The sequence below is a fragment of the Somniosus microcephalus genome, chromosome 20, assembly GCF_052327205.1.
Source record: "Somniosus microcephalus isolate GS21.2 chromosome 20, FLI_Smic_1.0, whole genome shotgun sequence".
Lineage (NCBI taxonomy): Eukaryota > Metazoa > Chordata > Chondrichthyes > Squaliformes > Somniosidae > Somniosus > Somniosus microcephalus.
In genome coordinates this window covers 15,412,514-15,439,314 of record NC_141006.1, presented here as the reverse complement: position 1 = coordinate 15,439,314, position 26,801 = coordinate 15,412,514, and the positions used below count along the sequence as shown (strand labels likewise).

Sequence of the window (26,801 nt, the reverse complement as noted above, 5' to 3'; positions counted from 1 at the left end):
TATTTTCTAATATGCTGGCCAACCCCCCTTTCCAAACTAGGCAGCTTAGTACACAGCGAACAGGATACATAATTTGAGAATTCAACCAGTTGACATTGAGAAAAGTAATGGCTACAACAAACTGTGATGATAGCTTGCTATGAATTTGGATCTGCTGTAGATACCTTGTCAGTGCAATGGCATCAGTTACACCCATAAGGGAGCTGAGCATCTTTCTTTTTATGGGAGTTGACCCACAATGCCCTTATCTATTTGTACAATAGCATAACCTGGGAAATATAATAATATTATTCTCATGTGACTTGAACTGCACTTTCTGTAACCCCCCTAAAAGAGGAGCAAGTAAACTCTTGATAAGGCAAGGCTTGATATGAATCATTAAGCTCCTTTACTTCACAGTGACTACACATACAATCAGATCATTCAAACAGTAGTACTTATCTTCATGTAGTGGTACAAAATAAAGAAAATTCCACATTTTCCCACACCAATGGATGGTCTTACTTGATTTAACCGCTTGGGGATGATTTTAACCCTACTCGCTCAGCAGAAACCTGGCAGGTGGGCAGTTAAAATCACCCTGGCTCTTACCTGTCCGAAAACAGGCATGATCACATCATCTGCAATTTTAACCTGCTCTCCTGCGCGAGCAGCAAGGACACGCACCCGAGTCCTTCTTTACATGTGCATGTTGCGAACCAATGACATCATTGTATTTTAACTCAGGCCTGGCAAGGAATCTACCTGCAGTTAAAATTGGGACATCCTCCATCATTTCTAACCTCTTCCTATCAACAATGTCCCTCTCAGCTTTCCCTTCTGAAAAATCTGACTGCCCTCACAGTCATCCTGTTTCAAAACTCTGTTTTTCTTTCTTCCAGTGGAAAGTAAAATTAACGGGGTGTAAAATGGACACTGATCTGATCCCATCAGTTTCCTGCCGGGCAGGTTTTGTTAACATTACCCCCATTCTACTGACAAATATATGGCAGCAAAGTAGTCATAAAGACTCTCCTCCCTAATATGCAGCTTAGCTTTTAATGTACTGGTGAATGGAGCACATTGTTGAATGTAAAGGAATAAAGGAAACTATGATAGTATGAGGCGCGAGTTGGCTAGGATGGATTGGCGAACGTTACTTAAAGGGTTGACGGTGGATAGGCAATGGCAAACATTTAAAGATCACATGGATGAACTACAGAATTTGTTCATCCCTGTTTGGCATAAAAATAAAACAAGAAAGGTGACTCAACCGTGGCTAACAAGGGAAATTAGGGATAGCATAAGATCCAAGGAGAGGATATATAAATTGGCCAGAAAAAGCAGCAAACCTGAGGATTGGGAGCAGTTTACGATTCAGCAAAGGAGGACAAAAGGATTAATTAAGAGGGGGAAAATAGAATATGAGAATAAGCTTGCAGGAAACATAAAAACTGACTGTAAAAGCTTGTATAGATGTGTGAAGAGAAAAAGATTGGTGAAGTCAAGCATAGGTCCCTTGCGGTCAAAATCAGGGGAATTTATAATGGGGAACAAAGAAATGGCAGACCAATTAAATACATACTTTGGTTCTGTCTTCACAAAGGAGGACACAAATAACCTTCCAGAGATGTCGGGGAACATAGGGTCTAATGTGAGGGAGGAATTGAATGAAATCAGTATTTGTAGGGAAATGGTGTTAGGGAAATTGACGGCATTGCAGGCTGACAAATCCCCAGGGCCTGATAATCTACATCCTAGGGTACTTAAGGAACTGGCCCTAGAAATAGTAGATGCATTGCTGGTCATCCTCCAAAATGCTATAGACTCTGGAATAGTTCCCATGGATTGGAGGGTAGCTAATGTAACCCCACTATTTAAAAAAGGTGGTAGAGAGAAAATGGTGAATTATAGACCAGTAAGCCAGACATTGGTAGTGGGGAAAATGCTAGAGTCCATTATAAAAGATGTAATAGCAGAGCACTTGGAAAACAGTGACAGGATCGGACAAAGTCAACATGGATTTACAAAAGGTAAATCATGCTTGACTAATCTACTGGAATTTTTTGAGGATGTAACTGGTAGAATAGATAAGGGAGAACCAGTGGATGTGGTGTATTTGGACTTTCAGAAGGCTTTCGATAACGTCACGCATAAGAAATTGTAGTGCGAAGTTAAACCACATGGGATTGGGGGTAAGATACTGACTTGGATAGAGAACTGGTTGGCAGACAGGAAGCAAAGAGTTGGAATAAATGGGTCTTTTTCCGAATGGCAGGCAGTGACTAGTGGGGTACCGCAGGGATCAGTGCTAGGACCCCAACTATTCACAATATGTATTAATGATCTAGACAAGGGGAACTAGTTGTAATATCTTCAAGTTTGCAGACGACACAAAGCTGGATGGGCGTGTGTGCTGTGAGGAGGATGCAGAGAAACTCCAGTATGATTTGGACAGGTTGGGTGATTGGGCAGATGCATGGAAGATGCAGTATAATGTGGATAAATGTGAGGTTATCCACTTTGGTGGCAAAAACAGGAAGACAGATTGTTATCTGAATGGCAATAGATTGGAAGAAGGGGAAGTGCAACGAGACCTGGGTGTCCTTGTGCACCAGTCGCTGAAGGTAAGCATGCAGGCGCAGCAGGCGGTTAAAAAGGCAAATGATATGTTGGCCTTCATAGTGAGAGGATTCGAGTACAGGAGCAAGGATGTCTTGCTGCAGTTGTACAGGGCCTTGGTGAGACCACACCTTGAGTATTGTGTGCAGTTTTGGTCGCCTTATCTGAGGAAGGATGTTCTTGCCATGGAGGGAGTGCAGCGAAGATTCACCAGACTGATACCTGGGATGGCAAGAATGACGTATGAAGAGAGATTGGGTCGATTAGGCTTATATTCGCTGAAGTTTAGAAGAATGAGAGGGGATCTCATTGAAACTTATAAAATTCTAACAGGACTAGACAGACTAGATGCAGGAAGGATGTTCCCGATGGCAGGGGAGTCCAGAACCAGGCATCACAGTCTAAGGATAAGGGGTAAGCCATTTAGGACTGAGATGAGGAGGAATTTCTTCACCCAGAGAGTGGTGAACCTGTGGAATTCTCTACCACAGAAGGCAGTTGAGGCCAACTTATTAAATATATTCAAGAAGGAGTTAGATATATTTCTTAAGGCTAAAAGGATCAAGGGATATGGAGAGAAGGCAGGGACAGGGTACTGAATTTGGATGATCAGCCATGATCTCATTAAATGGCGGAACAGGCTCGAGGGGCCGAATGGCCTACTCCTGTTCCTACCTTCTATGTTTCTCTGTTTCTATGTAACACTGTATATTAAACAATATGCTCTATTCACCAGGACTTTAAACGTTAAACAGCTCAACAGTGCACAGGTGTCATAATTCAGTGTCACCAGTCACTACCATAAGTAGACCTTGCATTCCCTATGATCCAGAGTGCACCCTTTACTGCCCGACATCTAGATAAACCACAGCAGAACCCCAGGATATTAACCGAGGACCCTTACTCTGTACACCGGATACTTATAAAAGCAGACTAAATAAACATTTATCAGGTGAGGCAAAGCTTCAGATCATCAACTGGTTTATTTAAATATAAAGTACTTGAATGAACAGTTTTCAGTTTCCACAATGAGAATATGTATTTCCACACTCATCAGGCAATGGAAAAATAAAGATGTAACTTCCTTTCTTTATAAGCATGGGCTCATCTTCTCCAGCTTAAGTCTTAAAAGCTAAGCTGGTTCAGACTTTTAGAACACAGAGAGAAAGAGAGAGAGATGTAAAAATTATTAAGTAGCATCTATGCAACAATAACAACTTGCATTTATATAGCTCCTTTGACGTAGTAAAATGCCCCAAGGTGCTTCACAGGAGCGTTATCAAACAGAATTTGACACCGAGCCACATACGGCGATATTAGGGCAGATGCTTGTTTAAAGAGGTAGGTTTTAAGGACTGTCTTAAAGGAGGAAAGGGAGGTAGAGAGGCAGAGAGGTTTAGGGAGGGAATTCCAGAGCTTAGGGCCGAGGCATGGCCGCCAATGGTGGAGCGAATAAAATCGGGGATGCTCGAGAGGCAAGAATTGGAGCAGCGCAGAGATCTCGGTGGGTTGTAGAGCTGGAGGAGCTTACAGAAATAGGGTGGGGCGAGGGATTTGAAAACAAGGATAAGAATTTTGAAATTGAGACATTGCTCAACCGGAGCCAAGTTAGGTTAGCGAGCACAGTGGTGATGCTGTTTAACGAGCAGAGAACAAATGGGATTAAAGAATTACTATTCGGTGAATACCATTCACATTTCGAATTTATCAAGTACAGGTATAGAAAGGAACATTGTTGAAACATCTCAATGCATTTCACGCAATGAATTACTTGTAATAAGGAAAGATTGGTAATGAAAGAAAATTGTTCAGATATGGGGATAATCAAATCAGAAATAAAACAGGGCTGACTTATACAGCATTCTCATTTCATAAAATATCCTTGTTGCAAAATGCCATGGAAATTCTGAGAGAAATGGCATTAATTGCTTTTTAATACTAGATCTCCTATGTCATTGCTCACAGTGAGCACTCACACCCAGCAATTTTTGTCCCTCATTCTGTCGCTCTGACCCATCTGTGTCACTGTTTTTCCCACATTCTGTCTATATTTTTCTTAGCTTATCTCTAAGCTGATGTTTAGTATTTCCCTGCAATCTGTCTGTCTTTCTCCTGATCTTTATCCCACTTCAGGCCTCCTTCTCTATCTTTCTCATTCCCTCATCTCTTTCTGTCTTCTGAAGTCCCACTCCAGAGACTTGAGCACATAATCCAGGCTGACACTTCAGTGCAGTACTGAGGGATTGTTCTACTGTCGGAGGTGCCGTCTTTTGGATGAGACGTTAAGTCGAAGCCACGTCCGCTGTCTCAGGTGGACATAAAAGATCTCATGGCACTATTCAAAGAAGAGCAAGGGATTTCTCCCTGGTGTCCTGGCCAATATTTATCGCTCAACCAAAACCACTAAAACAGATTATCAGATCATTATCTCGTGGCTGTTTGTGGGAACTTGTGTGCAAATTTGTTGCTGTGTTTCCCTATATTAACGTGCATTGCAACTGTGTTTCTTTACCCAAAAGGTGGTGAGAATGTGGAACTCGCTACCACAGGGAGTGGTTGAAGCGAAAAGTATAGATGTATTTAAGGGGAGGCTAGACAAGCATATGAGGGAGAAGGGAATAGAGGGTCATGCTGATAGATTTAGATGAGGAAAGACGGGAGGCGGCTCGAGTGGAGCATAAATGCCGGCATGGACTGGCTGGGCTGAATGGCCTGTTTCTGTGCCATATATCCTATGTAATCCTATGTGCTTAGAGGCAATTCAGTTCAATTCACACTGTTTTAATCTCTTTCCTATTCTTGGGATATGGGTGATCCCAGGAAAGCCGCATTTATTGTCCAACCATAATTGGGCTAAACTGGATAGCTTGTTCGGCCACTTTAGTGGGCATTAGGCATCAACCTAGTGTGGACTAGAGCCTTATGTAGGGCAGACCAGGTGGGGGTGGCAGGTTCCTTTTACCAAAGCTCATTAGTGAACCGGTTTGGTTTTTACAAAAATCCAGCAATTTGTTTTTCCTCGTACTCTCCTATAAATTGTCTGTGTTATCAGATTCATTTTCACAATTTGCCATGGTAGGATTTGAACTCATGAACATAGGAACATAGGAACAGGAGTAGGCCATTGAGCCCCTCGAGCCTGTCCCGCCATTCAATGAGATCATGGCTGATCTGTGACCTAACTCCTATACCCGCCTTTGGCCCATATCCCTTAATACCTTGAGTTTACAAAAAGCTATCAATCTCCGATTTAAAATTAACAATTGATCTAAGCTACAATTGCCATTTGCGGAAGAGAGTTTCAATCTTCTACCACCCTTTGTGTGTAGAAGTGTTTCTTAATTTCACTCCTGAAAGGTCTGGCTCTAATTTTTAGACTATGCCCTCTGGTCCTAGTATCCGCAACCAGCGGAAATAGTTTCCCTCTATCTACCATATCAGTTCCCCTTCATATATTGAAAACGTCGATCAGATCACCCCTAGGGAATACAACCCTAGTTTGTGTAATCTCTCCTCGTAACTTAACGCTTGAAGTCTAGGTATCATTTCTGGTAAACCTACGCTGCACTCTCTCCAAGACCATTATATCCTTCCTAAGGTGTGGGGCCCAGAACTGCTCACAGTACTCCAGGTGTGGTCTAACCAGGGTTTTGTATAGATGCAGTATAACTTCTACCCCCTTGTATTCTAGTCCTCTAGATATAAAGGGCAGCATTCCATTAGCCTTTTTAATTATTTTCTGTATCTGTTCATGACATTTTAATGACCTGGACCCCCAAGTCTCTTTGGACCTCCACTGTTTTTAGCTTTTCACCATTTAGAAAATACCCTATTCTATCCTTTTTAGGCCCAAAGTGGATGACCTCGCATTTGCCTACATTGAAATCCATTTGCCACAGTTTTACCCATTTGACCCATCTGTCGATATCCCTTTGTAATTTAATCTTCCATCTACACTGCCTACAATGCCACCTATCTTTGTGTCATTGGCAAATTTGGATATATGACTTTCTATGCTATCATCTAAGTCATTAATAAATACTGTAAATAGTTGAGGCCCCAACACAGATCCCTGTGGGACACCACTAGTCATATCCTGCCAATTAGAATACCTGTCCATTATCCCTACTCTGTCTCCTGCCGCTCAGCCAATTTCCTAACCAGGTTAATTATTTGCCTTCAGTTCTGTGGGCTTCTACCTTAGTTAACAGTTTCTTATGTGGGACTTTATCAAATGCCTTCTGGAAGTCCATATAAATAACATCCATAGACATTTCCCTGTCCACTACTTTAGTCTCCTTCTCAAAAAATTCAATCTGGTTTGACAGGCATGACCTATCTTTCACAAATCCATGCTGGCTCTCTGATCAACTGAAAATTTTTGAGGGGTTCAGTCACCCTATCCTTAATTATAGACTGTAGCAATTTCCTGACAACAGATGTTAGGCTAACTGGTTTATAATTCCCTGGTTTCCCTCTTTCGCCATTCTTAAATAGCGGAGTGACATGTGCAATTTCCAATCTAAAAGAACGGGTCCTGAATTGAGAGAACTTTTGAAGATTATTGTTAGGGCAATGTGCTCACATACTTCCTTTAAAACCCTGGGATGGAAACCATCTGGTCCTGGGTATTTTTCACTCTTTAGTGCCATTATTTTCTTCATTACTGTTATTTTACTTACGTTAATTTTATTGAGTCCCTGTCCCTGATTCAATATTAGTTTCCTTGGGATTTCTGGCATGCTATCCTCTTCCTCTACTGTAAATGCTGACGCAAAATAATTATTCAACATGTCCGCCATTTCCTTATTATCATTGACAATATCACCACTTTCAGTTTTTAAGGGGCTAACATTGCTCCCGACTACCCTCTTTTTCCTAATATAATTGTAAAAATTTTTTGTGTTGATATTGATATCCCTTGCAGTTTCTTTTCATACTCCCCTTTTGTAGCTTTTACTGTCTATTTTGTGACCCATTGCTGTTCTTTGTACCTTTCCCATTTGCCAGAATCTGTGCTATTTTTTGCATTTTTGTATGCTTTTTCTTTTAGTTTTATGCTGTCCCTCACCTCTTCAGTCATCTATGGTTGTTTCTTTTGGCATGTAGAGCTCTTGCCCCTCAGGGGTATAAACTGGTTCTGTATCATCTTAAATTCTTTTTGAACACCTCCCACTGATCTTCTGTCATTTTACCCATTAACAGATTTGCCCAGTTTACTGTGGACAGTCTCTGTCTCATCCCATTGAAGTCAGGCTTACCCAAATCTAAATGCTCTGCTCTCCCGATGTGCTCTGCTGCACTCTGAGTTATTAGTTCATTACCATACCCACTACACTATTGTATTCATCCCTTCACCTCCAGTCTGCTTTTCCCTCTGTCTCAAACCTTCTGTTTGTTTCAATTCCTTTACAACAGTAGTTTGCTTGAATTCAGAGATCAAGCATTTGAAGTGCTTTATCCCCAGCCCCAAAGGCTTGGGATCTGATCTGATATGTGTAATATAAAGATAAACATTTAAATTAATTTGTTTTTGCTATGGCATTCGTTGTAATTACATCTATTTTATTTAACACTGTCATGTTTACCTCTTTCTATAAATCTATTATTGATTCAACCTTGCTTGCCCTATTCATTTATGCAAATAAAAACTGAAAAGTTCAGAATGGTTTAGTGATTTAATTTATTGCAATGGGCAGTGGGAGTCACGTTTATAGTTTCATTCTCATTTAACATCACACACTAAAGTACTTGATGTTATTCTATTACATATAATATAGAGTGTTTAATGCAAGAGTGAACAAAACAGGGTGAAGAAGATTCAAGAATGTGCACCCAATATAATTATTACAGAATGGCTGCCAGCATGAGTAAGATCCAGTAAGCATCCTCAATATGTAGTTAGACACATTGCAACAAATCTCAATTGTCTTAAAGAAGCCTTCTCATCCTCAGGACCCCTTTTCAAAAATCAAACAAGGCTAAGGTAAGGTAATGAACGTACGATAGTGCCAGGTTTGATCAGCAGTCTGTGCTCCATTACCTGACCCAGCCAGGATGGTAGTCCAGACAGTACAACTGGCCTCACTGCTCCTGCCTTAGTGAGAGAAAATAACCAGAGTTCCAGCTCCTACTCATTATCGAGTGCACCCTGCTAAAAGTGCAGGTGTGTGGATGTCGAGTGAGGAAAGGATCATGTTTGGTTATTTTTCCCCTGGACTAACAGTGCCCACACACAAGGAATGGCCATTTTGGCGAGGTCGGGGTGGGGGGAGAGCGAAATCCATACCAGCTCCTTCAAACAGTCAAATCTTCAAGAGGTGAAGAGAGGAAGGGAGAAAAATTATGGAAAAGGGAAGATCACACAAATTCAAATAGAAACGATTCTGATTTCTATTGATTTTGTTTTGTTCTGTCTTTTTCATACTTTGGTTCTCAAGTTGGATGCAGAAGGTATCGTGAGGGTACCAGACTGACTCAGCAAGATAAATTGTAATTAATACACACACTGTCATGGGGACTGGGGGGGCTGGATGTCACATGGGTTAACACACTGTCCTTTCACCTCATACTCATTCAAGCCTGAGAAGATAGTCTCCTCTTTCTCAAATGTAAACTGGGTTCATACAGTCCCAACACAGTTCCTACTGGATGTACAAAAGTTGTCAATGTTTGATGGAGATAAAGAAGGATGGCAATCTGAGAAATAGAAATGTCAGTGGGCTTAGACATATTGTTGGAAGAGTCTAGAGGAAGCTTTCATCTGCAGCTGGCTATGTTGCTGCAGACAAATTGCCGACTTTGTGTACTGAGTAGCTCCGATAATTTTGCAGTACTGTACTGTGTAAATAAAAGCTGCATTTTTTTGAATGACAAATTTTAATGACTTAGGTTTCAGTTAGTACTTGTTGACAAATTCCTCCAACTTGATGATCGATAAAGTAGTAATTAAACTACCCTCTACCACTGCACTATGTGATTCACAGAATTAGTCATTCCAACAAGAAAGCATTCCCAGCAACATATGGGTCATCAGAAGGTTTAGGTGGGAAAGTGAATGGTTTCGGTAAGGGCATTATTACATTTTTCTGCCACCCCCCAAAAAAAGTTACAACAATAATAAAATTGCAAAATACAATCTCATTTTATGGTACCTATTGTCAGGCAGATAACTGCTACTGACATGAGTGGCACTGTCAGTTCCTGCCCTATCCCACACATGGCACTGTTAAAGGGCAGCTCCTCAGCAATGCCTGCTGGTCTGTGTGAGCGCAGAGCACTGGACATCTTTCAGTTCTCTCAATCACTCCCTCATGATAATTATTATCTAAGTGAGCTGAAGTCAGCCTGGAGTTTGGACCCAAACCTTTAATAGCAGCAGTGAAAGCATTGCCTATGGCATTACTGAGGTCTCCATTGCAGATACCACTGGAGCTCAATGAGAGATTACACATTCTTGTAGCCTGCCGTATAATTGGCCTACCTTTCTGTTATATATTTCTACTTTCTGATCAATAAGTGCATTGTTAGAGAGCACATTTCCAAGATAAGTGACCGGAGTCAGAGTGGTTAAAATGTTAATGAGGACGAAGGGTGGAGTGCAAGATTTTCCCTGCACTAGCTGGTACAAGGCCTCTATTTAGTTGAGTGGAGGGATGAAGCTGAACCTCTTTGCTGCTGCCACGAACCAGTCTGGGATCAGCTGGATGTCTTTCTTTCCATTGTGGTTTACTGTAACATATTCAGGTTGAGTAACTTGCTGAATTCGTGTCAGTGAATTGGATGTATATAATTGAATTGGATGTCTGTAACTGAATTGGATGTGTGTAAGTGAATTGGATGCGTGTGAGTGAAATGGATGTGTGCAAGTGAATTGGATGTCTGTAATTGAATTGGATGTGTGTAAGTGAATTGGATGCATGTGAGTGAATGGGAAACGTGTAAGTGAATTGGATGCGTGTGAGTGAATTGGATGCGTGTAAGTGAATTGGATGCGTGTAACTGAATTGGATGTGTGTAAGTGAATTGGATGTGTGTAAGTGAATTGGATGCATAGAAGTGAATTGGATGTGTGTAAGTGAATTGGATGTGTGTAAGTGAATTGGATGTGCGTATGTGAATTGGATGCGTGTAAGTGAATTGGATGCGTGTAAGTGAATTGGATGCGTGTAAGTGAATTGGATGTGGGTACGTGAATTGGATGTGTGTAAACGAATTGGATGTGTGTAAGTGAATTGAATGCGTGTAAGTGAATTGGATGTGTGTAAGTGAATTGGATGTGTGTAAGTGAATTGAATGCGTGTAAGTGAATTGGATATGTGGAAGTGAATTGGATGTGTGTAAGTGAATTGGATTTGTGTAAGTGAATTAGACGTGTGTAAATGAATTGAATGCGTGTAAGTGAATTGGACGTATGCAAGTGAATTGGACGCATGTAAGTGAATTGGATGTGTGTAAATGAATTGGATGCGTGTAAGTGAATTGGATGTGTGTAAGTGAATTTGATGTGTGTAAGTGAATTGGATGTTTGTAAGCAAATTGGATGCTTGTAAGTGAATTGGATGTATGCAAGTGAATTGGATGCTTGTAAGTGATTTGGATGTGTTTAGGTGAATTGGATGCTTGTAAATGAATTGGATGTGTGAAAGTGAATTAGATGTGTTTAGGTGAATTGGATGCATGTAAGTGAATTAGATGCATGTAAGTGAATTGGATGTGTTTAGGTGAATTGTGTGTTTGTAAGTGAATTGGTTGTGTGTAAGTGAATTAGATGTAAGTAAGTGAATTGGATGTTTGTTAAGTGAATTGGATGCATGGAAGTGAATTGGATGCGTGTAAGTGAATTGGATGCGTGTAAATGAATTGAATGTGTGTAAGAGAATTAGATGTAAGTAAGTGAATTGGATGTTTGGTTAATGCATTGGATGTTTGGCAAGTGAATTGGATGTGTGTAAGTGAATTAGATGTAAGTAAGTGAATTGGATGTTTGGTAAGTTAATTAGATGTAAGTAAGTGAATTGGATGTTTGATAAGTGAATTGGATGTTTGGTAAGTGAATTGGATGTTTGGTAAGTGAATTGGATGTTTGGTAAGTTAATTGGATGTATGTAAGTGAATTGGATGCATGGAAGTGAATTGGATGTGTGTAAGTTAACTGGATGTATGTCAGTGCTTTTGGAAGTTTGTAAGTGAATCGGATGTGTGTAATTGAACTAATGTGTGTAAGTTAATTGAATGCCTTTAAGTTAACTGGATATATGCACTTGAAAGGCTGGGTAAGCTTAGAGTGGATAAGTCGCCTGGTCCGGCTGCCTTGAATCCAGGGTTGGTAAGGGATTTGGGGGTGGAGAGAGCAGAAGGGCTTGCCATAATTTTCCAATCTTCCCTAGATGAGGTGGAGGTACCTGAGGATTGGAAAGTGGCAAATGTGACACCATTGTTCAAGAAAGAGTGTAAGGACAATCCTAGTAACTACAGGCCGGTCAGTTTAACATCAGTGGTGGGTAAAGTTTTAGAAACATTAATCAAGGAAAAAATTAATGGGCACTTGGAGAGGTTTAAGTTAATTAAGGAGAGCCAACACGTACTTGTAAAAGGCAGAGCATGTTTGACTAATCTAATTGAATTTTTTCATCAGGTTACAGGGAGGATTGATGAAGGGAATGCAATGGATGTAGTCTACATGGATTTTATAAAGGTGTTTGATAAAGTACCACATAGGAGGCTGGTTAATAAAATTGAGGCTCATGGAATAGGTGGGTCCGTGGCAGCTTGGATATGGAATTGGCTTAAGGACAGAAAACAGCGAGTTGTGATAAATGGCTGTTTTTCAGACTAGAGAATGGTAGACCGTGGAGTTCCCTAAGGCTCAGCGCTGGGGCCACTGCTTTTTTCTGATATATATAAATGACCTGGATATTGGAATACAGAGTAGAATTTCTAAATTTGCCGATGACACCAAACTTGGGGGTATGGCAAACAGTGAGGATGATACCAATTGACTGCAACAGGACATAGAAAGGCTAGCAGAATGGGCAGACAAGTGGCATATGGAATTTAATACAGAGAAGTGTGAGGTGATGCATCTTGGCAGAAGGAACAGGGAGAGGCAATATACACTTAATGGCACAGTTTTAAAGAGTGTGCAGGGACAGAGGGACCTGGGAGTTAAAGTGCATAGGTCCCTGAAGGTGGTGGGACATATTGAGAGAGTGGTTAAAAAAGCATATGGGATCTTGGGCTTCATAAATAGAGGTATTGAGTACAAAAGTAGAGAAGCTATGCTGAACTTTATAAAGCGCTAGTTAGGCCACAACTGGAGTATTGCGTCCAGTTCTGGTCACCACACTTTAGGAAGGTTGTGAAGGCACTTGAGAGGGTGCAGAGGAGTTTTACCAGAATGGTTCCGGGGATGGGGGATCTTAGCTACAGGGACAGGTTGGAGAAGCTGGATTTGTTTTCATTATAGCAAAGGAGGTTGTGGGGTGATTTGACAGAGGTGTACAAGATTGTGACAGGTTTGGATAGGCTAGACGGGAAATAGCTGTTCCCATTAGTTGATGATACAAGGACTAGGGGGCACAGTTTTAAGGTTTTGGGCAAGAGATACAGGGGGGAGGTGAGCAAAAACTTTTTTAAGCAGCGATTGGTGAGGACCTGGAACTCGCTGCCGACGGAAGTGGTGGAAGCGGAGACACTCTCAATATTTTCAAGGGGAGACTGGATAGGCACTTGAGGGAAATAAACTTGCAGGGCTATGGGGATAGAGCGGGGGAATGGGACTGACTAGATTGCTTTACAGAGAGCCGGCACGGACTCAATGGGCCAAATGGCCTCCTTCTGTGACGTTTTGACACTGACTCTATGAATCTCTATATATGCAAGTGAATTGGATGCATGTAAGTGAATTGGATGTGTCTAAGTGAATTGAATGTGTTAAAGTGAATTGGATGCGTATAAGTGAATTGGATGTGTGTGAGTGAATTGGATGCCTGTAAGTTTTTTGGAGATATGTAAGTGAATTGGATTTGTGTAAGTGAATTGGATGCCTGTAAGTTTTTTGGATATATGTAAGTTTGCAGGGGGTGATGCACAGCCAAATATAGAGGAAAATCCAAGTCAGCCTGGAAGGCAGAGCAAATATGTAACAGCACAAGGGAGTATGACAAGGCTGGATGGCATTTACATTAATGCAAGGAATCATGCGAGTAAGGCAGATGAATTGAAGGTGTTGATGAACACATGGGAGTATGATATTGTTGCTATCACAGAGACATAGTTCAGGCAGGGACAGGACTGGCAGCTCAATATTCTGGGGTATAGAATCTTCAGGCAAGACAGAGGGGGGTGTAAAAGAGGAGGGGTGTCGCAATATTAATCAAGGAGTCAATTACTGCTGTAAGGAGGGATGATATCTTAGCAGGTTCCTCTAATGAGGCCATATGGGTAGAACTTAAAAACAAAAAGGGGGCAGGCACTTTGCTGGGAGTGTACTATAGGCCCCCAAACAGTCAGGGGGAGATAGAGGAACAGATATGTAGGCAAATCTCAGAGAAGTGTAGAAATAATAGGGTAATAATAGTAGGGAATTTCAACTTCCCCAATATTAACTGGGATAGTCAGAGTGTGAAAGGCTTAGAGGGTGCGGAATTCTTAAAGTGCATCCAGGAGAGCTTTTTGAGCCAGCATGTAGAAAGTCCTACAAGAGAGGGGGCGGTACTGGACCTAATTCTAGGGAATGTAGCCGGGCAAGTGGTAGAACTGTCAGTAGGAGAGCATTTTGGTGACAGTGACCATAATTCGGTGAGATTTAAGGTAGAAATGGAAAAGGACAAAGATGGATTGGATATAAAGGTTCTAAATTGGGGGAAGGCCAATTTTAATATGATAAGGCAGGATCTGGCCAAAGTGGATTGGGATAAGCTACATGTAGGAAGATCCACATCAGAGCAGTGGGAGTCTTTCAGAAAGCAAATAGAGAGAGTACAATGCCAACATGTTCCCGTAAAGGTCAAGGGTGGGAACAACAAGCCCAGGGAACCCCAGATGTCAAGGGATATGCAACAATGGATTAGGAAAAAAAGGGAGGCTTTTGGCAGATACAAAGGACTAAAAACAGTGGAAGCCCTAGAGGAGTATAGAAAGTGCAGGGGGCTACTTAAAAAATAAATTAGGAGAGTGAAGAGGGGGCATGAAAAAACACTGGCGGGCAAAATAAAGGAAAATCCCAAGGTGTTTTTTAAGTATATTAAGGGCAAGAGGATAACCAGGGAAAGAGTAGGGCCCATTAGGGACCAAAGTGGCAATCTGTGCGTAGAGCCGGAAGATGTGGGTGAGGTTTTAAATGAATATTTTGCATCTGTGTTCACTATGGAGAAGGACGATGTAGGCATAGAAATCAGGCAGGGGGATTGTGATATACTTGAACAAATTAGTATTGAGAGGGAGGAGGTACTAGCAGTTTTAGCGGGCTTAAAAGTGGATAAATCCCCAGGCCCAGATGAGATGTATTCCAGGCTGCTGTGTGAGGCAAGGGAGGAGATTGCAGGGGCTCTGACACAAATTTTCAGAACTTCTCTGGCCACAGGGGAGGCGCCAGAGGACTGGAGGACAGCTAACGTAGTGCCATTATTCAAGAAGGGTAGTAGGGATAAACCAGGGAATTACAAGCCAGGGAGCCTAACATCAGTGGTAGGGAAATTATTTGAAAAAATTCTGAGGGACAGAATTAGTCTCCACTTGGAGAGGCAAGGATTAATCAAGGATAGTCAGCGAGGCTTTGTCAGGGGGAGATCATGTCTAACCAATTTGCTTGACTTTTTCGAGGGAGTGACTAGGTGTGTGGATGAGGGTAGTGCAGTTGATGTAGTCTACATGGACTTCAGTAAGGCTTTTGACAAAGGCCCACATGGGAGACTGGTCAAGAAGGTAAGAGCCCATGGGATCCAGGGCAATTTAGCACATTGGTTCCAAAATTGGCTTTGTGGCAGGAGGCAGAGGGTGATGGTCGAAGGTTGTTTCTGTGACTGGAAGCCTGTGTCCAGTGGTGTACCGCAGGGATTGGTGCTGGATCCTTTGCTGTTTGTAGTGTACATTAATGATTTAGATATGAATGTAGGAGGTATGATCAGTAAGTTCGCAGATGACCCGAAAATTGGTGGCGTGGTAAATAGCGAGGAGGGAAGCCTCAGGCTACAGGGTGATATAGACGGGTTGCTCAGCTGGGCAGAACAGTGGCAAATGGAATTTAAACCTGAAAATTGTGAGGTGATACATTTTGGGAGGACTAACAAGGCAAGGGAATATACAATGAATGGTAGGATCCTAGGAAGGACAGAGGATCAGAGGGACCTTGATGTGCATGAACATAAATCCCTGAAGGCAGCAGGACAGGTAGATAAGGTGGTTAAAAAGGCATATGGGATACTTGCCTTCATTAGCCGAGGCATGGAATATAAGAGCAGGGAGGTTATGATGGAGCTGTGCAAAGCGCTAGTTAGGCCACGGCTGGAATACTGTGTGCAGTTCTGGTCGCCACACTATAGGAAGGATGTGATTGCTTTGGAGAGGGTGCAGAGGAGATTCACCAGGATGTTACCTGGGCTGGAGCGCTTCAGCTATGAAGAGAGACTGGACAGGCTGGGGTTGTTTTCCTTAGAGCAGAGAAGGCTGAGGGGGGACCTGATTGAGGTGTACAAAATTATGAGGGGCATAGATAGGGTAGATAGAAAGGAACGTTTCCCCTTAGTAGAGGGGTCAATAACTAGTGGGCATAGTTTCAAGGTAAGGGGCAGGAGGTTTAGAGAGGATTTGAGGAAAAACTTTTTCACCCAGGAACTCACTGCCTGAAAGGATGGTAGAGGCAGGAACCCTCACAACATTCAAGAAGCATTTAGATGAGCACTTGAAACGCTATAGCATACAAGGCTACGTACCAAGTGCTGGAAAATGAGATTAGAATAGATAGGGCTTGATGGCCGGCGCGGACATGATGGGCCGAAGGGCCTCTTTCTGTGCTGTATAAATCTATGACTCTATGACTTGGATGCATGTGTGTAAGTGAATAGGATACGTGTACGTGAATTGGATACGTGTAAATGAATTGTATACGTGTAAGTCATAGAGTCATTGAGTCATAACAGCACAGAAGGAGGCCATTCAGCCCGTCGAGTCAGTGCTGGCTCTCTGTAGAGCAATCCAGTCAGTCCCATTCCCCCGCTCTATCCCCGTAGCCCTGCAAGTTTATTTCCCTCAAGTGCCTATCCAGTCTCTGCTTGAAAACATTGAATGTCTCCACTTCCACCACTTCCGTCGGCAGCAAGTTCCAGGTCCTCACCAATTGCCGCGTAAAAACGTTTTTGCTCACATCCCCCTGTATCTCTTGCCCAAAACCTTAAATCTGTGTCCCCTAGTCCTTGTACAATCAACTAGTGGGAACAGCCTATCCCTGTCTAGCCTACCCAAACCTGTCATAATCTTGTACACCTCTATCAAATCACCCCTCAACCTCTTTTGCTCTAATGAACACAAATCCTGCTTCTCCAATCTGTCCTTGTCGCTAAGATCCCCCATCCCCGGAACCATTCTGGTAAATGTCCTCTGCAATACTCCAGTTGTGGCCTAAGCAGCGCGTTATAAAGTTCAGCATAACTTCTCTACTTTTGTACTCAATACCTCTATTTATGAAGCCCAAGATCCCATATGCTTTTTTAACCATTCTCTCAATATGTCCTGCCACCTTCAGGGACCTATGCACATTAACTCCCAGGTCCCGCTGTACCTGCACGCTCTTTAAAACTGTGCCATTAAGTGTATATTGCCTCTCCCTGTTCCTTCTGCAAAGATGCATCACCTCACACTTCTCTGTATTAAATTCCATCTGCCATTTGTCTGCCCATTCTGCTAGCCTTTCTATGTCCTGTTGTAGTCGATTGGTATCATCCTCACTGTTTGCCACACCCCCAAGTTTGGTGTCATCGGCAAATGTAGAAATTCTACTCTGTATTCCAATATCCAGGTCATTTATATATATACTAGCTGGGGTGAGCCCGGCGTTGCCAAGGCTTTTTCGAGGGCATGTTGTTGTTGAAGAGAGAGAGCGAGCGACTGTGGGGGGGGGGCCAGAGAGAGCGACTGGGGGGGTGGGGGGGCGGCAGAGAGAGACTGGGGGGGGGGGAGCAGAGAGAGACTGGGGGGGGAGCAGAGAGAGACTGGGGGGGGAACAGAGAGAGACTGGGGGGGAAACAGAGAGAGACTGGGGGGGGGAACAGAGAGAGACTGGGGGGAGGGGGGAACAGAGAGAGACGGGGGGGAACAGAGAGAGACTGGGGGGGGAACAGAGAAGCTCTCCCCCCCCTCCCCCGCGATTTCCCGAGGCTCTCCCCACCCCACCCGCGATTTCCCGAGGCTCTCCCCACCCCCCGCGATTTCCCGAGGCTCTCCCCCCCGCGATTTCCCGAGCTCTCCACCCCCCGCGATTTCCCGAGGCTCTCCCCCGCCTCGCGATTTCCCGAGGCTCTCCCCCCCCCCCGCGATTTCCCGAGGCTCCCCCCCCCCGCGATTTCCCGAGGCTCTCCCCCCCCCCCGCGATTTCCCAAGGCTCTCCCCCCCCCCCGCGATTTCCGAGGCTCTCCCCCCCCCCCCCGCGATTTCCGAGGCTCGCCCCCCCCGCGATCTCCCGAGGCTGTGTGCTGGCGTCACGGGGGCCGTGTGCATGCGTGCCGGCGTCAAGGCGGTCTGCGCAACTGGCGGCCTCATCATTTTTTTTAAAATCATGCGTGCTGGCGTCACGGGGTGGCGGGCCGTGCGCATGCGTGGTTTCAAGACCGCCGGCGTGCCCCGTTGCTGGGGTAACGGGGGCCGTGCGAATGCGTGCCGTCGTCAAGGCGGCCACGCAACTGGCAGCCTCTTCTTTTTTTTTAAACTCATCTTTAAATAGAGAGCAGCAAAAGAGGAGGAGGGAGTAGGAGTCGCTCGGTAGGCCCATGCAAGAAGGACGGTAGATGTGAATAGGAGGCAGGGCTCGGCTGCCGGTTAACTAAGTGGCCCCTCGGGTCGGACGCAGGCCTGGTCTCGAACGAGGAGCCAACTGCCCCGCCCACTGCGTGCGCATTTGCTAAACACAATTTAAAACACAAATAAATTGTTATTTAATTCCCTAACACATCATTAAAATATTTACCTTAGTTCCCTAACACACAGAAAGTGTGGGGGGAAAAATCGTGAAAAATCAAGATGGCGGCCACTCACCTCGGTTCAGAAGGATAAGGCCCGCCCACACACGCACCGATTGGTCGACCGGTCAGGTCACCGAAGCGTAGGATTGGTCAATCGTCGAGTCACTCGACACTCAACTGTAGGATGGCACGCGCCCGTCCGATTGGTCGACCTCGACGTCACACGGTCGCTAATGAGATGCTAATGAGCGGAACGCTGAACGTTTTTCGGATACCGCGGGCGGGATTTTTGTGCGGCCGAAACGTAAATACGCCTATGACCGGTCCGGAATCGCAAGCTTTCTTTTGAGGCGATGCGCGCGTCGGTACGCTCTATAACTTTCAAACGTATAGAACATGGACAGACAGACAGACAGACATCGGGACAAACAGACAGAAGAGCCGCTTTATATATATAGACTAGCTGGGGAGCCCCGCGTTGCGAGGGCAATTTTGGGGCGCTTGGTCTCCCTGCCCCTGTGTGTCCCCCCTCTCCCTGTCACGTCCTCTCCCTGTCCTATCCCTCCCTCCCCTCCCCTCCTCTCCTCTCCCTCCCCTCCTCTCCTCTCCCTCCCCTCCCCTCCCTCCCCTCCCCTCCCCTGTCTCCCTCCCCTCCCCTCCCCGTCTCCCTCCCTCCCCTCCCCTGTCTCCCTCCCTCCCCTCGCCCGTCTCCCTCCCTCCCCTCGCCCACCCGCACCCCTCCCCTCTGTCCCTCTCTCCGGCCCCTCCCCCTGCCTAGCTCCTGAGGCCCGGGGCTGAGGTCCCCCGCGTTTCGCGCGGCTGATGGACGGCTGCTGTGGGCGGGCGGGTGGCGCATGCGCGGTCAGTGCGGGCGGCGCATGCGCGGTCAGTGCGGGCGGCGCATGCGCGGTCAGTGCGGGCGGCGCGAGCCCCCCGCGATTTCCCGAGGCTCGCCCCCCGCGATTTCCCGAGGCTCTCCCCCCCCCGCGATTTCCCGAGGCTCTCCCCCCCCCGCGATTTCCCGAGGCTCTCCCCCCCGCGATTTCCCGAGGCTCTCCCCCCCCGCGATTTCCCGAGGCTCTCCCCCCCCCGCGATTTCCCGAGGCTCTCCCCCCCCCGCGATTTCCCGAGGCTCTCCCCCCCCCCGCGATTTCCCGAGGCTCTCCCCCCCCCCTATTAAATTGTTATTTAATTCCCTAACACATCATTAAAATATTTACCTTAGTTCCCTAACACACAGAAAGTGTGGGGAAAAAATTGTGAAAAATCAAGATGGCAGCCACTCACCTCGGTTCAGAAGGATAAGGCCCGCCCACACACGCACCGATTGGTCGACCGGTCAGGTCACCGAAGCGTAGGATTGGTCAATCGTCGAGTCACTCGACACTCAACTGTAGGATGGCACGCGCCCGTCCGATTGGTCGACCTCGACGTCACACGGTCGCTAATGAGATGCTAATGAGCGGAACGCTGAACGTTTTTTGGATACCGCGGGCGGGATTTTTGTCCGGCCGAAACGTAAATACGCCTATGACCGGTCCAGAATCGCAAGCTTTCTTTTGAGGTGACGCGCGCGTCGGTACGCTCTATAACTTTCAAACGTATAGAGAACAGACAGACAGACAGACATCGGGACAGACAGAAGAGCCGCTTTATATATATAGATATAAAAAAAAGCAGCATTCAACACTGACCCTTAAGGAACACCACTGTCTATGATCCTCCAGTCTGAAAAACAGCCATTTACCACAACTCACTGTTTACTGTTCTTTAGCCAATTCCTTATTCAAGCTGCCACTGACCCACCTATTCCATGAGCCTCAATTTTGTTAACCAGCCTTCTATGTCGTACTTTGTCAAACGTTTTCCGAAAATCTATGGAGACACCACCCATTGCATTCCCTTCATCAATCCTCTCTGTTACTTCATCAAAAAATTAAATTAGATTAGTCAAACACGATCTGCCTTTTACAAATCCGTGTTGGCTCTCAAACACGATCTGCCTTTTACAAATCCGTGTTGGCTCTCCTTAATTAGCTTAAACCTCTCCAAGTGCCCGTTAATTTTTTCCTTAATTATTGTTTCTAAAACTTTACCCACTACTGATGTTACTAGGATTGTCCTTACACCCTTTCTTGATCAATGGTGTCGCATTTGCCACTTTCCAATCCTCAGGCACCTCCCACGCATCTAGGGAAGATTGGAAAATTATGGCAAGCCCTTCCTCTATCTCCTCCTCCAATTCCCTTACCAACCTGGGATGCAAGCCATCTGGACCAGGCGACTTGTCCACTCTAAGCATACCCAGCCTTTCTAGTACATCCTGTCTATCAATTTTCACCCCTTCCATTGCTTCTACCTTTTGCATTTCTACTGATATTTTGTCAGCATCCACCTCCTTAGTAAACACAGATACAAAGTACTCATTGAGCATTCTAGCCTTGCCCTGCACCTCTAAGCATATATCACCTTCTTTGTCTCTAATAGGCCCCACCCCACCCCTTACTACCCACTTACTGTTTACATGCCGGTAGAAGATTTTTGGGTTCCCTTTATGTTAACTGCCATTTTACTCTCATATTCTCTCTTTGCCAATCTTATTTTCATCTTCACATCCCCTCTCAACTTATTGTATTTGGTCTGGTTCTCCCTTGCAGAATTCACCTGACATGCATCATACACCCTCTTTTTTTGTTTCATCATCTTCTCTATCTCCCTCGTCATCCAAGGAGCCCTTGCTTTGGTTCCCTTACCCTTCCCTCTTGTTGGAATGTACCTAGCCTGTACTTGGAACATCTCCTCCTTAAATATTACCCATTGTTCCATTACAGTTTTTCCTGTCAGTCTTTGGTTCCATTTTACCCTGGTTAGATCCTTTCACATCCCATTGAAGTTAGCCCTATTCCAGTTTAGAAATTCCATTCTAGATTGTTCCATGCTCCTCTCCATTGCTAATCTAAATCTTATGATACAATGATCACTCGTACCCAAGTGTTCTCCCACAGACGCTTGGTCGACCTGGCCCACCTCATTCCCCAGCACCAGATCGAGCAATGCCTCCTTCTGAGTTGGGCCAGGAACATACTGGTCAAGGAAATTCTCCTGAATTCTCCTGAAATTTTCAGAAATTCCTCCCCCTTTACCCTAGCATTATCCCAATCGATATTTGGGTAATTAAAGTCCCCCAGTATCACCACTCTATAGCTCTTGCATGTCTCTGCGACTTTCCTGCAGATTTGCTCCTCTATCTCCCTCTCACTATTTGGAGGCCTATAGAATACCCCCAATAGTGTGATCATACCCTTTTTGCTCCTCAACTCTAACCAAATCAATTCTGTCCCTTGTCCCCTCAAGAAAATCCTTCCTTTCCAACGCTACAATGCCTTCCGTAATCAACACTGCCACCCTACCTCCCTTTTTTCCTTCCCTATCTTTTCTGAACACCTTGTACCCTTGAATATTAAGTTCCCAGTCCTCACCATTTTTAAGCCACGTTTCCGTTATTGCCACAACATCATATTGCCACATGGCTAATTGTGCTTGTAGCTCACCAACCTTATTCACCACACTTTGTGCGTTTACGTACATGCATTCTAAACCCATTTTTGAATTTTTCATTGTCTTTCTTAGTCTGCTCCTATCTAATATGGTACTACTTCCGCCTCTAGTACTATCTTCTCTAGTACTATCCAACACACTCACTCTTTTATGCACCTTATTCCTCTTTTCTACTCCTTTATGCTGGTGCCCATCCCCCTGCCAATCTAGTTTAAACCCTCCCCAACAGCACTAACAAACCTCCCCATGAGAATATTGGTCCCGGCTCTGTTGAGGTGTAACCAGTCCGGCTTGTACAGGCCCCACCTTCCCCAGAAATGGTCCCAATGCCTCAGGAATCTAAAGCCCTCCCTCCTGCACCATCTCTCCAGCCACGCATTCAGCTGTTCTATCCTCCTATTCCTGTACTCACTAGCACGTGGCACCGGGAGTAATCCGGGGATTACTACCTTTGAGGTCCTGCTTTTTAATTTTTCTCCTAGCTCCCTAAACTCTGCCTGTAGGACCTCATCCCTCTTTCTGCCTATGTCGTTGGTACCGATATGGACAACGACCTGTGGCTGTTCACCCTCCCCCCTCAGAGTGTCCTGCAGCCGCTCAGTGACATCCTTGACCCTGGCACCAGGGAGGCAACGTACTATCCTGGAGTCATGTCTATGGCCACAGAAACGCTTGTCTGCTCCCCTAACTATCGAATCCCCTACCACTATCACTCTTCCACTCTTTTTCCCCCACCCCTTGTGCAGCTGAGCCACCTGTAGTGCCGTGGACTTGACTCTGGCTGCACTCCCCAGAGGAACCATCGCCCCCACCAGTACTCAGAACAGAATACTGGTTGGAGAGTGAGATGCACTCCGGGGAATCCTGCACTACCTGCCTGGTCCTCCTCTTCTGTCTGGCAGTCACCCATTCCCTCTCTGCCTGCATACTTTTAAGCTGCGGGGTGACCACCTCTAGAAATGTGCTATCCACGTAACTCTCAGCCTTGCGGATGCACTGCAGTGACTTCAGTGCATTGGTATGTGTAAGTGAATTTTATGCATCTAGGTGAATTGGATGCGTGTAAGTTAATTCAACATGTGTAAGTGAATTGGATTCGTGTAAGTGAATTGGGTGCCTTTAAGTGAATTGGATGTGTGTAAGTGAATTGGATGCCTTTAAGTGAATTGAAGCTCCTACTGTATGTCCCATGTGGCTTGATTGAGCATGCCAGCCAATACGTCCCAAAGAAGCTTGGAGCAAGCCTGTGGCTCTGCTTTACTACATTTAAAATCCCAAAATCTCAGGCAGGACCTGCGTATCACAGAATGCACAGCAACCTTCCACCTTGGCAAATCCCACGGAATAAAGCTGTTAACCTGTCTCTATTTTTTAAAAGAAGTAACTTAAATAACCTCATAAAATCAGTCAATGTGTAATATGAATAATTAGACTAGTTAGATTTCCATAAAATAAACCATCAGTAAGCTGGAATCTTGAATGAATTAGGTTGTTCACTTTTTCCTAAACCAGCAGATGTGTTATGTTTCTTATCTGAAATATAATCTGTATGTGGTTACATTAGGCCTTATCCCGACAGTATCTGAAGTTTGTTTACCACTTTTTGTGAATTTACACATGTTAAATATATCTCTTTTCCAGAAAGTCAATGGCAATAAATTCCAAAGTACTGGCTGTAACAGTCAGACCACAGCCCAAGGCCTCAGAACCAATAGTTGTTGTAGAGCTGTCTCATCTTATTAACGTAAGTAATTTTATTATCACATTCAGCCGCATTTGGATCTACATTATTACTGACCTCACAAACTCAACCACAATTGGGCAGCACGGTGGCATAGTGGTTAGCACTGTTGCCTCACAGCGCCAGGGACCCGGGTTCGAATCTGGCCTCGGGCGACTGTCTGTGTGGAGTTTGCACATTCTCCCCGTGTTTGCGTGGGTTTCCTCCGGGTGCTCCGGTTTCCTCCCACAGTCCAAAGATGTGCGAGTTAGGTTGATTGACTATGATAAATTGACCCTTAGTGTTAGGGGGATTAAATACGTGGGGTTACGGGGATAGGGTGGGATATGTGTTGGTGTAGGGGTTACGGGGATTGGGTGGGATATGTGTCGGTGCAGGCTCGATGGGCCGAAATGGCCTCTATCTGCACTGTGGGGTTTCTGTGATTCTGTGAATTCACTCCCTGTAAAAAGTGATTTAAAAGAACCTTTAGAACCATTAACTAAAGGAATAGTATTAATCATGTTTTAATTAAAGTGAATGTTAAAACAGTCCTATTATTAACATTTAAAAATTAAATGTTATGCACCCAAGGGTGAGTCTCAAGCACAGGAAAATTGTGCAATGAATTAATCCAATGGTTTATTAGCTTCAGTTTGCAGGACAGGCTCAACTTATTTCTACATTGGATGGTTTCATGCATTTGTAACTCTGTTGGTGCTGCCATAAAACATTAGCAGCACAAAAGTGCTGCTAATCGTAGTGGGTGACCTAACATTGCATCCATCCTATACAGCAGGACAGCAAGCAGAGGGGTCCAAGCTCTATGCTGACATTATTAGAGCAGCAGCAGGGGCTACAATTGCCTTAAGCACCCATCAGGGGAAATGGGAAAACCAGCCAGGCTTTGCAGTCTTGTCTATTGTCAAGAAGTACTCGTGTGTATGTTGGGTGAGGACAGAACTGGGTTCCACTATCATGCGTCCCCATTATCGAATAGCCTGCCAACACTCACTGTCATGAAGAATGTACACCTGGGCGATGAACTGGAAGGCTAGCAGAGCACATGCACTCCAGTACAATCACTTTGGAGAGGAGAAAATTGGGTGAAAACGGTTTCAGAATTACCTATTTCAGAAACTGAATTTAACCCAATAATCCTCAATATGGTAATGGCTGTTCAAATCTTGTGATGTGATGTCAGACACACCCATAATATTGGAAGTGAACCAGTTCATGACTGTGACTGTACAGCAAAGAAATTAATGGGGCAGAAATTCTGATATCTACGGGTGTGTAAGCGCTGTGTACTCACCCGTAGGGACATTGGAAATGCCGGATTCAGGCATGCACTGCGCATGCGCTGGAAACCGGCATTTCCGATCTGTCAAGAAAGCTCTTGTCAGATCCTCCGGCGGTGCTGGAGCAGGGCCTCTGCGGGTGGAGAGTTCTGTTTTTGGAGGCCTGCTTTTACCAGGATAAGAGTTGAAAAAAGTTTTTTTTTTTTTAATTCCACTGATTTATCATTTAAAAATACTTTAAAGAAAGGTAAGTTTATTTTTAGCCCTGTCAAAAACTTTAATTATTTTTATCAAAAATTCACATTTTTGTTTAAAATAGTTAATTTATGTAATTTCAAGTCATTTTAAAAATGTGATTTAAAAAAAAATGTAGTTTTACTATGTTATGGGGGTGATCTCTATTCATATATTTGACAGGTCTTCCTGTCAAATCTATGAATGGAGATTCCCTTCTCTGATTGGCTCCACATGGATCACGAGATCCCAGGGACGATGTGAACTACCTGCGCCTCTGGGATACGTGGGCCCTGTGCACCAGCAGTTTGGAGAGGCCCAGGTAAGGAACTCTGCACCTCCCGAGAGCCCTCGGTCCACGCGCAGATTTTTCCAAATCACAGCCCTCCGCCCGCGGGAGGCCTGCGATCGGAATTTCTGGGCCAATGTATTTAAAGAAAGCTCCTTTTATCAAGCTATGTGTTAAAAAAGTAAGCAATACAATGACTGTTACATACATGATGACCATTGTGTTTCACACAATGAGAATTTTTGGAATCAGTGCTTGTATGTCTGTGTTCACAGGTGAAACTCAGTACTGCTGGCTCCTACCTGATGCTGCTTCTCTGGGGAATGGGACTCGACTCCACACTGTGGGTAGGAATTATTACAATGGTATTGTAAGATAAAAAATTCCCACCCACAGTGAGCAACAGAATTTCATCCCTTGGAGCGGTAGCAGCATCAACATGTAGGAGCTGGTGATTGCAGTGAAGGGGACGAGAATTGTGCCTGTGTGATTGGAAGGGAGGAAGGAGAGTGCTAACATGACCTGTAGATAAGGGTTGTAAGTAAAGAGCTAAAGTGAGCTGAGGGTGGAGGGAGAAGAAGAATGTCAGCATAAACTGGAGTAGAAGAGTGCTGCTGTGAACAAACAGAGGAAAGGGAAAATATATGATCTGAGTGGGGAGGCGGGAGCCATCATGGAATTGGTGGGGGAAAAAAACTGAAGGAAATGAGAGAAAAATGACAGCATTAACTGGGGAGGGGGAAGAAAAAGGTCTTTGTGTCATTTCAACAACTGCAACTTAACAATCAGATTTAGCAGCAATGTGTGCTAGTACACATCCACAATAACCTAAATCGCTCTTCAAGAACTGAAGGAAAATCAATGCTTTTTTGCCGCAATCTTCCACTGTACTGTTGTGTATGTAATATGTGTGCTACTTTGAA

The 26,801-nt window shown here is 44.6% G+C and overlaps 1 protein-coding gene across 10 annotated transcripts in view; it reads left to right on the top strand.

The window, feature by feature from the left end:
* LOC147103064 (adhesion G protein-coupled receptor B2-like) overlaps positions 1–26,801 on the top strand; it is a 1,231,153-nt gene that overhangs the window by 754,369 nt on the left and 449,983 nt on the right. For all 10 annotated transcript variants that reach the window (XR_015072890.1, XM_085962346.1, XM_085962351.1 and 7 more), the window contains one exon: positions 23,976–24,078. Coding sequence is in view for 9 of the 10 variants with exons in the window: in XM_085962346.1 (XP_085818472.1) it covers positions 23,976–24,078 (103 nt within the window). In the remaining variant the exon portion in view is untranslated. The remainder of the gene's footprint in view (positions 1–23,975; positions 24,079–26,801) is intronic.